Below are 13,287 nucleotides of genomic sequence, written 5' to 3' on the forward strand. Positions count from 1 at the left end.
CCAACAAATGCAAATAAGAGTACCATAAGCAAGCTGTCCTAATGTATACCATGAGGACCGACATGGCTTGCATCTATTGCATTGTAACAGTCCCTTTCTAACCTTGCTTCTGTGTTACTTTTAAACAAAAACACACTCCGCATTATGGGTAGGGAATAGGGATCAGCTGAGCAACGTGAGGATCGTGCTAACAGAATAGTGGAGGGGGCAGATTTACTCGAGCATGAGACCACACACTGCAGAATCTCTCCATTAATAGAGGGAGGAGAAAAGAGTTGCTCTATCCACAGACCATGTGCATTTTACAAGAGACATGCATGTGCATTCCGTAGCCAGGTATGGAGCGCCAATTTGCCTATTCACGTTTGTTTTGGATGACTTACCTGTCCAGGTAAGAAGTAAGCCGCTGCCTGTGGTGAGCTGGGGAAAGGCAGCTGCTGTTGAGGGATCATCATCATCTGGGAGCCAGGTCCTGGCTGGTAGATGTGGGTAGGGGCCACCGGCCGCGGGCCACTGTTGGGGGGCACCCCCCGAGGCCCGCTACTGGGGGGCAGGTTGGCCCTGTTTGTATAGTACGGCTGGAGAGACAGGGGAGCGAGACAAATGAAGGTGGGAGCAGAGGAAGACGAGATGTATTGGAGAAAGGAAGGGAAAGTGATAAAGGACAAACATGAAGAGACGGAAGAAGATAAAGGAGAAGAGAGAGTGAGAGAGCAAGTGTGATGATGACGGCAGGGGAGGGGAGGAACAAGGATAGAGGAAGGAAGAGACATATTAGGGAAATATTGTACCTCCCCTTCTTGTGAAAATAGGGCAACCTCCCATACATATACATTCAGATACGTCACTTGGATCAGGTTGCCCCTGCTAGTCCAGCCTAACAACTAGAATTGTACTTTGTCCATTATCCAAGTGGAAGCATATTGGCTCCGACAGCCAGGAAAGATAAAGCACCTAGCACCGGTTCATTGAGAACTTCCTCATTGGCATTCTGCTGCTGGCCTGGGAGCCAACCACCACAGCCAGTAAAATTACGCCAGGCAACAAAGCACAACTCTGCCAAATATTACACATGCAATCACACATGCACGCACACACACACTCCCACATGGAGGGTGAGAGGAAAAACAGAGGAGGCAGCCGAGAAAGGAAAGTGAGGGATAAGTTACCTGCAGCGACCTGAAGCCTCCCTTCAGCAGCACAAACACAGACCACACACAGACACATCCAACGGAAGCAAAGAGGAAGAGAAGGGAGGGAGAGAGGGAGTGAGGAGAGAAAGAGCACCACACAATCAGTTACAGAGCATAGCACCCAAAAACCTACTACATTGAGCAAAGCAGTGAATTAATGAGCTGCATGCAGAGGATAATGCAGAGTGTGTGCCAGCAGATATGGTCTTGTTATGCTTGGACATAAAACTGTAGAACTAACAAACCATTAAGCACCAATTAATCACCCTGACATTCATCTGCTGTGACAACAAAAAACACCTGGTGTGAAGTAGACAGCTTAGTGTTGGAAAGCAGACTTAATTTCAAAAGCAGCTCATTTACTCTTCCATTACATTTGATTCAGCTGGAAACTGCATGTATACAGTATGTGCGGCAAGCCTGCAACATCTACATCATTTGAAATGTGTCCGTCACACGTGAGAGCTTGAAGCAGTGGTTTTCTCCCCTGTTCACTTGACAAAGGCTGCAGGCTAGACAGTCACATGGTTTACACAGTGTACAAGGAGACACCTTTTATACATGTTTATACAAAGGTTCCTTCAAGTGACTGGTTTGGTGGTTGCATTATATTTTCAAAATTTGGGTTCAAAAATGTTTTGGGGTATTCTGCTTTATTCATGACAAGACAGTGTGAAGAGACAGTTCAAATGAGGCAAAGTCTTCAGAGGTAATCAACCACTGGAATGTTGAAGTTAGACGACACACAGAGGATTTAAGATAAACCTGCTGTCTAGAAGCAGGGTTTTGTTCCCTGAAATACAGGCGGCAGGCTTTGGTGTTTAACAGCGGTTTTATAATAGATTTCTACATCCGCACTGACACAGAGTTGTGTTACATGAGAAAGAAAGTAAGGTCAAAGTCAGCAGGCTTTTCATTATTCTAATTAATTAAGGTTTTGCTCATTTGTTTTCAAGATTGTTCCATTGGTCATCAAGTTATAATCTGATCATTCTTGATGATTAAAGGGGATTTAGCCATTTAGCAAACCTAATCTGTCTAGTCTGTGTATCAAGATACAGGGATGCAAACAAATGTAGGAAGAGCTACTTGAAGGAAAAACATTATCAGTAGCCTGGCCTAATATCGTCACCATTATGACAAATGTATGTTGCTAATGCTAACATGAATAGAATAGAACATGCTATTAGTATTCAGATCAGCATGAGTCAGATATACTGGAGCATGGACCATTTCCAGAACTCATAATGTTACACCTGCTGCTACGTACTGTAGCTAATGCTAGTAGTTTGCCAATGTTAAACAGTGTACAACTAAATCTAAACCATATCAAATAATATTAGTCAGCCAACACAAACTTCAACATCTGTGGGGAGTGGACGCTGCTCTCAAAATGTCTGTGCAGGCAGAATGGAGTGTAATGCAGTGGTGGTCCAGATTCAAATGGGCTTTATTGGCATGTGGAAAATAAGTTTACATAGCCAAACCAAGTGTGAAAAGGCGACAATTTGTTTGCATCCCTGATAACAAAGAATCTTTGCAAAAACGCATTACCATTTACCTCATATTATAAGAAAAATGACAGCAATTAAGCAACAGTGCTTACAATAGCAGTCTTCAAGCCAAGCTAGTGCTTGGGAAGAGCTTCAAAATATTCCCATTGGTTTGAACATGTGTTGTATGGCTGCCCTTGACTGGAGTGAAATCACCCCACCCCACCCCACAAGAGGTTAGTCAATTGTGCTGTTAGTACCTGTTGGTGTATAGGTCGGGGCCCTGGGACAAACTAGAGTGGGAGGAGAGGCACACAAGACAAGAGGTTAAAGACCCCACAGAAAGATCAGCAGACAGACTCAATGCTGGACTCAAGCCCCCCACAGGTTTACATTTTAATCCAATTTAGCTTACACCCAGGTGAAGATCAACTCAAACGGCACGCCATGCTCAAACACCCAGAAGTAACAAATACATAGTCGCTATCGGGCAGAAACCTTGTATATTCATATTTCATCATTCTATTTTTTTCCCTATGGCCTACTGTTGCTAACCTGACGCTGCCAGATCCAAGAAGCTTGCTACACAAGTTTGTTTCACAGCTTATTGGGATCTGGGATCTCGGGAGCCAAGTCGATGACGGGGCTGTTCCTTTTTTTCAAGATACTTGGTAGATGATTGGATGGGACCGTCTGTCTATCACCGTGTGGGCGTGCAAACAAAACCAATCATATTGACGTGTCTATATAGCATCACATCTGGTTTTGCACATATCCCGCCCTTAGCTCACGCTGATTGGTTCGAACCGGAGCGGTTCGGTGTCCATCTCAGATGGATGCTGTGTTGGGGAACATGGTTACCCAATACCGCCCCCATCTGGCAGGTTATACTGTTGCATAACAGTGTTGTGGAAAAAATGCATATTTTCAAGCTCACAACATGCTGCATTGTGAGATGGTGGATCTGCTCTTTTTTTATGTTTTAGATTTCCCCTAAAATGACATGCCAAAAATTATCATGCTATGTGTAAAGTGGTTAGAGGGACACTTTTAGCAAGACACCCTTTTTGCAAAACAATATGTGTTAATGACATTTAGAACACTTTCCTGGGGGTCTTTATGTGCATAATGCAGTTTTAGATATTTTAGCAGTGAGCCTCACTTCCTTCCTGGACTACAATTCCCATAATGCTTTGGTGTACTGCTTGCTACCTTGTGGACAGGGGGAGGGCTGTCTTACTGAGACAACGGGCGCATTCGGAAATGCGCCCTGAACTCACTGGTGTGCTCTCTTGTCGTTCGAAAATCCAGTGCGCGGTGCACCGGGTGTGCCGAGTGCACGCACTGAGCGACCCTACCCTGAAGCTGGGGTTGTCCGGTGTGATTCATGTGAATGCGTCACAGCTGTGGTCGTTCGTAAATTAGGCACACTGAACACGCTCCGAGACGTCACCGCCCACCACACTCAATAAACTGACCACATTTCCGGTGCGCATTTCCGAACGCGCCCAACATGTAGTCCAAGGAAGCCATGACACTTTCATGGAGGCTTTCATTGGAGCCAAACTACACCCGGAAGTTCAGCAGAATGCACTGGAGTCAATGAGAGCCCAGTGACCAGCTCATGAACAAACACTATTTCTGAATGACTAGACATTTTGTAAAGTAATCACTTCTGGAAAATAACATTAATGTCTGCTGTGTTGCTTTTCGATGTGTACGCTGTGTCATTTTCTTTCTTAACGTACCAAGTATCGCGAGACTTGAGCTAGAAACGATACCTGCTGCTGTTTAGATCCTCAAATAAAATTATATACTGTGCACTCTGTGCATATCGAAAAGCAAGTGATTAGAAAACAACCTGTTTTATATTCCTGAACTGATAATATGAGAAAGATCTCAATTGTTCAGAAATAATATTATGAGCTGGTCCAGCAGGCTCCATTCACGGCCATGTATTCATTGAACTTCCGGGTGTAGTTTTGCTCCCATGAAAGTGTCATGGCGCAGCCCAGTCACGTGACCATTTCCTTTCCTTCTCAAAGCTTCCTTGATGTAGTTCAGGAAGGAAGTGAGCCCAGTGTCGATGACATCAGAGACAATGGGCTCAATGCCAAAATATCTAAAACCACATATTACACACATAAAGACCCCAGGAAAGTGTTCTAAATCTTCTAAACATCATTAACATATATTTTTTTGTAAAAAGGGTGAAGTTTCCCTGTCTGTCTGTAAAAATAACAACAAGAGCTTGTGACTAAACAATAACTACAATGGAACACAGGTTCTTTTTTCCATTTCCTGTTTCGGACATACATTTTCCGCCCGACATGAGTCAAAGCAACCCATGTGGATACATACAAGAGACTGGGGAAAGCTAGGTTATTATGCTTTGTAATTTGTGGAGCTTGACTGCAGACTGAGTAACAGTTTTTGGTGCAGAGATGTAGGTGAACAGACCTAGAGAGAAGGTGAGCTTTGGTTCTATCATGTCACAGAAGAACAGCCCTGGAGCCAGGACCTTGAAATTAGACTTTCAGCATTTGAGCAACAATGCTTCCTAAAAGCGTAATTAATAAGTAAATGGAATTATGCCGCAGTGACATGGGTGAGAGGAGTGTATTCAATAAGATGGAATGGAATCACAACCTATAGCTCAAACCATGAATATGGGGGGGAAAAGTGCAGTTAAACAAAACGACATTGGTGACATTCATTCCAAACTAGAATGCTAAGGAACAACTATTTTGGAAGTCTGAAGTGAAGCAATGATGTTAAGGAAGTGGGTGGACTGAAGGCTGGGGCCGATAAACATAGAAAGGTAGGCAAGCTTCTGTGACGCACGCGGAAGCTTGCCAAGCGTCCGCGTTCGTCACAGAAGGGGACATTCGGTAAGTAGCCAATCAGAGGCAATTTAAATGTTTGTTTTCTCATGCCAATAAAGCTTCTTTGGATTAAATTAATAAATTCCAGCAAAGACGCGCTGTGATTGGCCAGTAGTCACTTGAGTGGCAGCGACATCGCGTGCCTTCTGCACTTCCACTTGACTTCCACGGGAGGCGGCCTTTTTTCCGACAGCATTCTAGCCGACGGGGCAACGATCCGATCCGCAGCGGGGGGACATTCGCTGCGATGCGAAAAAGCGATGGTCCGACATGCGCTGCTCCCGTGCTTGCGGTTAGGGTTAGGTTAGGATTGAGGTTTCGGATCAATATGCTGTCGGAAAAAAGACCTGCACCCTTCTTCCACCTTACAGTGCGATACAGGTCGCTCCAATGAACTGCAGCGGTCTACGAGGCATCTAGGTTTTTATATGCTGGGGCCTACCTGTCGGGGCTGCGGTGATGGGTTCATTTGTGGAGGCGGGGTGGCATACACCACAGAGGGCTGCCCAGGGGGGTAGGAGGGCTGTGAGAGAGAGTCAGAGAGACGCATGAGATGAAGAGAACACCGTGAAGGAAGATGTGTGTGATAATTATATTTTCTTTGACTTGATATTGATAATGATCGACTAGAGCCCAACCGATTAGTTTGGTCAATATATCAGTTTGTTTGATAGTTGATCCCCCCCAGGCACACACACACACACACACACACACACACACACACACACACACACACACTCTGACAGTGAGGAGGATATTACCTGTGAGAGACCAGGGGAAGGGGCAGAGGGGGGTCCCGTTATAGGCTGTGGTGCTTTATTCATTTCATGGAGTTCGGCATGGAGGGACGTGGGACACGTACCTGTGTAAAAGCTGGAGAAAGAGAGGGGGTGAGTCAGGAGTTAGGACAAAGGGCCAGAAAGATATTGTCGCTGTCGGGCAGAAATCTCCTGTGCAGAAATCCTGGTTTCTATACTGGCTCCCCCCCTGGTCAGTTACCAGGGAAACTCCCCCCAGCCAGGTGATAAGAAGCGGCCTGCTCACTCCTCATGCATTGAAGCAAGCAAGCATGAGCTTAGTTCTGGGTTCTCCTCAGGTTGGCAGAGGGACACCGGGCCTCCACTTGCGTCTCCGTCGCAACGTGCAACACAGCATGGGTTACTCCCACGCACCTGTCCAATTATCACAAAAAAGCTGCTGACAGTAATACAGCTCCTTAGAAATACTCCTTAGTGTGGTGTGCATGCCATGTGTGGAAAATAATTTAGCGAGGGCAGCTGATGAACAGGAGTACCGTAGCATATTGGTGCCAATCCTTTTGTGTCATGGTAAATAACAATTATTGTTGGGCCATCATTCAGCCTGGTGTAATAACGTGAGAACACAGCTGGCTGGCCGACCTCACTCTTTTTGTGAATCTAATCTGTTCTGATGGCAGGACTAGTGAACTGCGAGTAGAGTCATTCTTCTGAAAATCAATCGATTATATTTTGATGTGAGTGCATTTATCTTGCCAATGATAAACATACTTAAGGACTTTTCTGCTTGACTTGACTTCTTCATCAGCACAATTACCTAGACAGCTGAATGTACACTAATGCAGCGCAAGAGAGGGAGTTAGTAAAGTTCTGAGGCTAAAAAAATATAGATTTATGGAGGCAATAGGATATAAGAGGAGGCTAATGAAACATTTTAATGACACCATCGCAAAAACAAATGGGACCAAAATCAGACCAAATCGAGGCATTTCAGTGCCCTTTCTCTGTATTGTATTGTATGTGATAAAAGCCTGGCAACATCCTGCCAAGTTGGCCATTTCATTTGATTTTGAATGAACCCAGACAGTAAAAATATTAAATATCTGCAAATTGCTGGCTGTGGGATAAATGTTTGAGTTTGTCAGGAAAGCAAAACAAGGAAATGGGACATTGCTGGCTGTTTGTAGATGGGAGAGGGAGTGACTGACTGTTACGTCGTACATGTTTCAACAATTGTAGATGAGTCAGTCAGTAAGGGCAGACTTGTAAACGAGGAGTCAGATTAGTCCTTGCAGAGAAGTACATGCTTGCAGACAAGCTATGCACCCAAACCACATATAATGGCAGCAATGTCATGTCATCATAAATGGATAGCAAAGACGTGAATGTTTTGAACAGAGGTTGCAGACTTACAGTGCACTTTGCCATCAGTAAAATAATGTCACCCCCCCCTCTCCCCTCTCTCATACAGTATAAACACCACACATACACAACAGAGTATCAGGGAAATATTACCAGTTTCATATGCATTCTAAATTTATACAGGCTATAAAACATTGTTGATTAAAACCTCACAAGGAGCACTAGAAACATGTTACGTTTTATTCAGGAATATTAGGATATTCATAAATATAAAGATAAATGATGAATCAAGTATTGACAGACATACCGGTAAGCACAAAAAAAAAGATCAAATGCCACTTACACTTATTTATTTAGGTCCCAAATGTGGGAGAGCCTCTGTGGATCGGTTTGTCCTGAGAGAAAGACAGATGGAGAGACCAAGAGAGACAGAGACAAAAAACAGATTCAAACTAATTAAAAACAAGCCTGCTTATTAATTTTACAATACCAAACAAACACAGTTGTAGTTAGGTAGTAGGCCTGCCCCCTCAGTTAATTGACTGGTTTTCTGCTGGTTGACCACTACATTGTTAGTTGTCAATACAGAGTAAATTTCCAGAAAGATACAGCATATTTATAGCATAAGTATGCTTTTACAGTATTGTACTCAAATCTAAAACATTTGTCAATTAAGTCAACTAGTCAATTAGTCAATAAAAACCTTGACCAATAAGTATTTATTTCTGGTGCTAGGTAAAACAGCTGAAAGTGACAATACAGCAGTGAAAATCTCAAAAGCGTTGGCGGAATGGCGGCAGCCGGTTAATAGCCGATGTGTTCATTTTAATGATCATCAGCATTCGGTCAATCAATCAAATATCAGACGGTATAACAATGAAAACTCATTTAAGGTAAAAAAAAAAAAGTATTTAATGTTATATTATCTAACATATAATTGAGCGAAGCAATGTCGCTGTCTGCATGTCTTTATCTGCCTGTTTGTTTGTCTGAAGCAAATGTCGCTGTTGCGCATGCGCACGATTGACTACACATCCGGGTCACGTTACACCACAGTGGGTTGCCTGACGTCCGCCGACGGGTCGCGCGCATGTGCGTGCGTGTCAGACCACGCAGGCCGACCACTAAGCCAGGTCAAATAACATAACTCTTAAACTCTATGGCACCGACGGGATTGTGTGTGTGACAGAGAGACGTCCGTAAGTCCGAGCGAGGAATAAACAGACCACCCCATGGCGTCTAATAATAATATTAATTTTGTTCCCATCCCAACCTCCCCCAGCCCCAGACAGAGTACAACTCAAAATACATACATCAATACTATATGATCAAATAAATCGCATTACCCACACTAAGATTGGACGAATTTATCGGCAATCATAGATTGGATGAGTCCATCTCCGAATATTTTTATTAGGCGATTTTCTCCGCAATTTTATTTTGCAAAATAATACTCAAGTCAACCTTATCGAAAATCGGACAGCATTTATTCGTTTATTCCTGCAAAATAAACTTTAGTCTCTGTGACACCTCTAGGGGCCGCAGTCGGCCTTCAAAGATGAGGAATAATGCATTGAATTTGCCTGTCTACTTCCTGATTGGTTAGTCATTTGCTGTTGGGAACTTTTTGACCAATGACAAAGCTTCTAGGAAAATCTTTGAATGCAGACTGAGGCCCCTAGAGGTGTCACAAAGACTAATTTGTTTTGGGAGCGTTTAACCCATTGCTGGCTGTCTGAATACTAAAAAAGAGAAAAATAACGTTACAATAACTTTAACCTGTACAGCCGCCAGTGGAAACCCCCTCCTCCCCTTGTAATGGTATGCTGCATTGCCCCAGCAGCAGTTACTATAGCCTACATGTTGTTTACGTCCGTCACTAGGGACCCTGTTTAATATATAGTCACACCACACCCGAATGCACACTGCTGTCGGGGGAAAAAAGAAAAAAGGAAGAAAAGGAAAAGACGAGGAGTGACAAAGCGTTAGCAACAAGCTACGCTAACAACACCAGGTGGTGGTGATGTTGCGGATGGCGCTGCAAAAACAGGCAGATGTACAAGCTCTCAACGCGTCAGACGGGCCGCGTTGAGAGCTTGTAGATCTGCCTGTTTTTGACACATGACCCGCTGTGAGCCGTTTTCACATTGCTTTTATAGCACGAATATGTCGTCTCTTGGCGATTTTGGGGCAGACGGGCAATAGGAAAACTTTGGCATATCACCCATCCTTAACCCACACTGTACATCATTTGGTGTTCATATATTCAAACGGGTAAGGAAAGGACTAGTTATTAAAATGGTAGTGCTTTGCCAATCATTTAGTGGCCCACTTGCAATACCCTCATGGCACACCATGAGTTCGGGCCACAGCTTGAGAACCACTGCACTACATACAGGTCATTGGTCTTTATTCCAGTGTAATAATTCACCTGGGAATATGAACCCCTAACAATAGGGTCACGGTGAGAAAATATGGTCTGTAACTTACTTTATCTCTCTCTCACTCACACACAAACAAACACACACACACACACACACACACACACACAAGCCCTGAGTCATGATGAATCAGGGTGTTTCTTTTAAGTACTAGGAGAAATTGTGCTTCTGAGAAAAGGCATTTATCAGGGATGTTATAATTATAATTCAATATAAGCAGCTAAACACAAACAGGAGGGTGCAGATCAGGAAAAACATTGACACAGGCTCATCCACGTTACAACACAAAAAATGAAGTAAGTGCTATATGTAAACTAGGCCAAGTTAGGCTACAGGTGTGGGAACTGAAAGGGAATAAGCTCAAAGTCTCATCCACAGTCTGGGCTCTGCTGCATGTATGCTTTTTTAGACCAGAATAGCTTGCAACCACACGCCATTGATTTCATTGGCTACTCTGTCTTCACTTTGACTGGGAGGAAGTGACGTGTGCCTGCTTGTAGCCAGTCTGTTTACATTATGCCATTCACCAGGTCTTGCCAAGTCAGATGACAACTTTAACAAACTGGTCAATGCACCGGGGACTGCGAATTAGTGACAGTCCGACATCCCGTTAATCTGACTATGACATGGCTGGTTAAGACTCACCCTGTGGCATCCACATACGATTATGGTTAGGGGTTCGACTAATGAGCGGTCGGACCAGTGCCATGCTACCGAAGCGCATGGCTATCGGCTGCTTCATGGCATGGGTATTCGCTCACCTAGCGTCTCAATTGGGGACACCACACGAGTTGTGCCGAAACAGTCTGTCGGCACAACTGCCTTGATGGAAAGTGATGTAAAACTAGTAAAAGTTCTCCTCAAAGCACAGGTCTCCGCCAGGTCAGATGGTGGGCCAGCAATGTTTGGAATTCGCCAAAGACACCAATCAGGATGGAGTATGAAAAGTCAGACGGGTTCGTCTTGATTACATCATTATGGAGATTAGAGATCATGTGTTCCGATTGTGATATCAAACAATTCATTTTACGTAAGTCGACCTCCTGGTGGCACGATAAAAGGCAGATGTGAAAAACGCAGGGCAAAGGTTTTTCCTTAGTCTCTAGGGGTTGTGCATACAACGTTTTACGCAGATAGCCAGATACCTACCTACCTAGGGTAGGTGAAAACGCGGATCGGCCTGTTATAGCGCCACCATGAGTCACGTTGTGTTCATGATTTGAGGCATTTTGTTTAAAACGGAGCACTCCTGCAAACTTTTAAAGCCATTCTAAGTTCTAAACCTAACCCTGGAATCTTACAAATCTGAAAGAGTCGTTTCGTAGAGATATTGTGTAGAGATTTGCGTAATGTTTGGACAAAATCTGTAGGAGTATGTAAAAAGATTTGTTTTGCAAAAATCAGGCTAATGACTGATGAAATTTGGGGCATCCAGGAAGTGTGTGCAGTTTCACTGCCATCATGCCAACGGTGCCGGAGATTAGCTGCTCACAGACGGACGGACAGACAGACAGGGTGCAAAACATACGTCTTACCAGGCTGAAGACAATGATTACCGATTATGGTAATCTCACATTTCATATCACACACACACACCATAGAGTAAGAACTCTGGGGGGGGGGGATCTAAATATTAATTTAAAATATATTGCAAAACAGTAGTATCAAGAAGACGATACATAGTCACGTTTTAATATTGTGATATATCGTGGGATGATATATTGTTACACCCTGTGTGTGTGTGTGTGTGTGTGTGTGTGTGTGTGTAATCTGTGTATTTTCTCTGTTCCGGGTGGAAATATGCTGAGTGGAACCTGGTTCGATACTGAAAATCTACTTGCCCAAGACTAAGCCTCCTTCCTTCTGACAGTGTGCTAAAAACTCAATATATAGCAGCCTACTCAAGATGCTGTAACTAACATACAAATACATTGATAAGGGTGTAGGCTGTGTCATTTGTGTGAAGCAGTAATAGAAGCAAAGTTTGGGATTTCTCCACCACTACATAATATGCATGTGCAATGCATATTAAACCTACAACACTGCCTTCCTAGCCAGAAAGGGCACCCCAGGGGACCCGATTTTAGCGGGAGTGTGTGCAGAGGCCAAGTCACCACCCCCATCTCAGGCTGTCCCACCCAGCCCTGGTCATTTGAGCTGGTCAGAAACACGGGAGAGCAGTATCCCCACCACCACTGGTGAAACATGCTGCTTCAAGTGTTGCATAAGCCCCCCATGACCTGATTAGGGTTGGGATTCGTTAGGATTTTAACGGTTCCGGATCCATCCCGGATCCCTCTTAACGGTTCCGGTTCCTAACGGTTCCCTTAACGGATCCTAAAATTATTTTTTTCCCCTTTTTTCTGACAGATTATGCTTTTATTATAACTAACCTAACCAAGTACATAAACACAAATGCATTAATTCAATTATTGAAAATGCACTATACAATTATGAGGTGGCACTATTATTTAAACTTTACCACCACCAGCTAGCCACCACAACAATATCATTGTTGCAATTTGTACTGTATATTGCAATTTGTACTGTATATTAAATATACAGTACACATTGCAATAATGATATTGTTGTGGTGCCACAGTCATTGGCGTTCTAAATTAACACCATTAACAACAGTTGTACAATACGCCTAGCCTAATGAAAAGCTCTGTAGACGTTAGTAGTTTTTATTTTCATTCTCGTACCCCGCCGGCTGTGGTGGAGCTGTGGGGAGTGGGGGCACGGCTTTCCGCATAGCTTACAAACGCGATGTGCCTAGATTATTCTTGTGAGTTGTGATACTGTCCCACTCGCTCCGCGGCGGTCGCTGAATGCACAGAACAGTGGGCGTATCCTCCCCGACCCCACTCACTCATGTAGGTGGGGTGACGTCACCCGAGGCTCTGCTTGCATGCATGCAGACACAGCGGAGCTAAATGACGACTGATGAGAACCGTTTGGGGAACTGTCGTAAAAAACGATGGAACCGGCTCCGGATCCGCAATGTCGGAACCGGGTCTGAAATGGACCCGGTTCCGAATCCCAACCCTAGACCTGATAGAAGCAGAGGGAGAGAGCACATGGAGACCGCTAGTAAAGGCCCAGGATATCGGGTCACTCCAGGAAGGCTGAGCAATTCTGTTCACTTAATATGG

The 13,287-nt window shown here is 44.1% G+C and overlaps 1 protein-coding gene across 5 annotated transcripts in view; it reads right to left on the reverse strand.

The window, feature by feature from the left end:
• Positions 1-13,287, reverse strand: part of LOC308321656 (eukaryotic translation initiation factor 4 gamma 1-like) — a 58,146-nt gene that overhangs the window by 37,559 nt on the left and 7,300 nt on the right. For 3 of the 5 annotated variants that reach the window (XM_080772674.1, XM_080772672.1, XM_080772673.1), the window contains exons 2-7: positions 8,035-8,086; positions 6,333-6,444; positions 6,014-6,094; positions 2,947-2,979; positions 1,170-1,190; positions 384-578 (exon numbers count right to left, since the gene is read on the reverse strand). In XM_080772674.1, coding sequence (XP_080628800.1) covers positions 384-578; positions 1,170-1,190; positions 2,947-2,979; positions 6,014-6,094; positions 6,333-6,395 — 393 coding nt within the window. In that variant the 5' untranslated portion in view covers positions 6,396-6,444; positions 8,035-8,086. The remainder of the gene's footprint in view (positions 1-383; positions 579-1,169; positions 1,191-2,946; positions 2,980-6,013; positions 6,095-6,332; positions 6,445-8,034; positions 8,087-13,287) is intronic. The other 2 variants (XM_080772675.1, XM_080772676.1) reach the window with 2 other exon arrangements.

Source organism: Protomyctophum bolini (genome assembly GCF_963924005.1).
Source record: "Protomyctophum bolini genome assembly, chromosome: 9".
NCBI lineage: Eukaryota > Metazoa > Chordata > Actinopteri > Myctophiformes > Myctophidae > Protomyctophum > Protomyctophum bolini.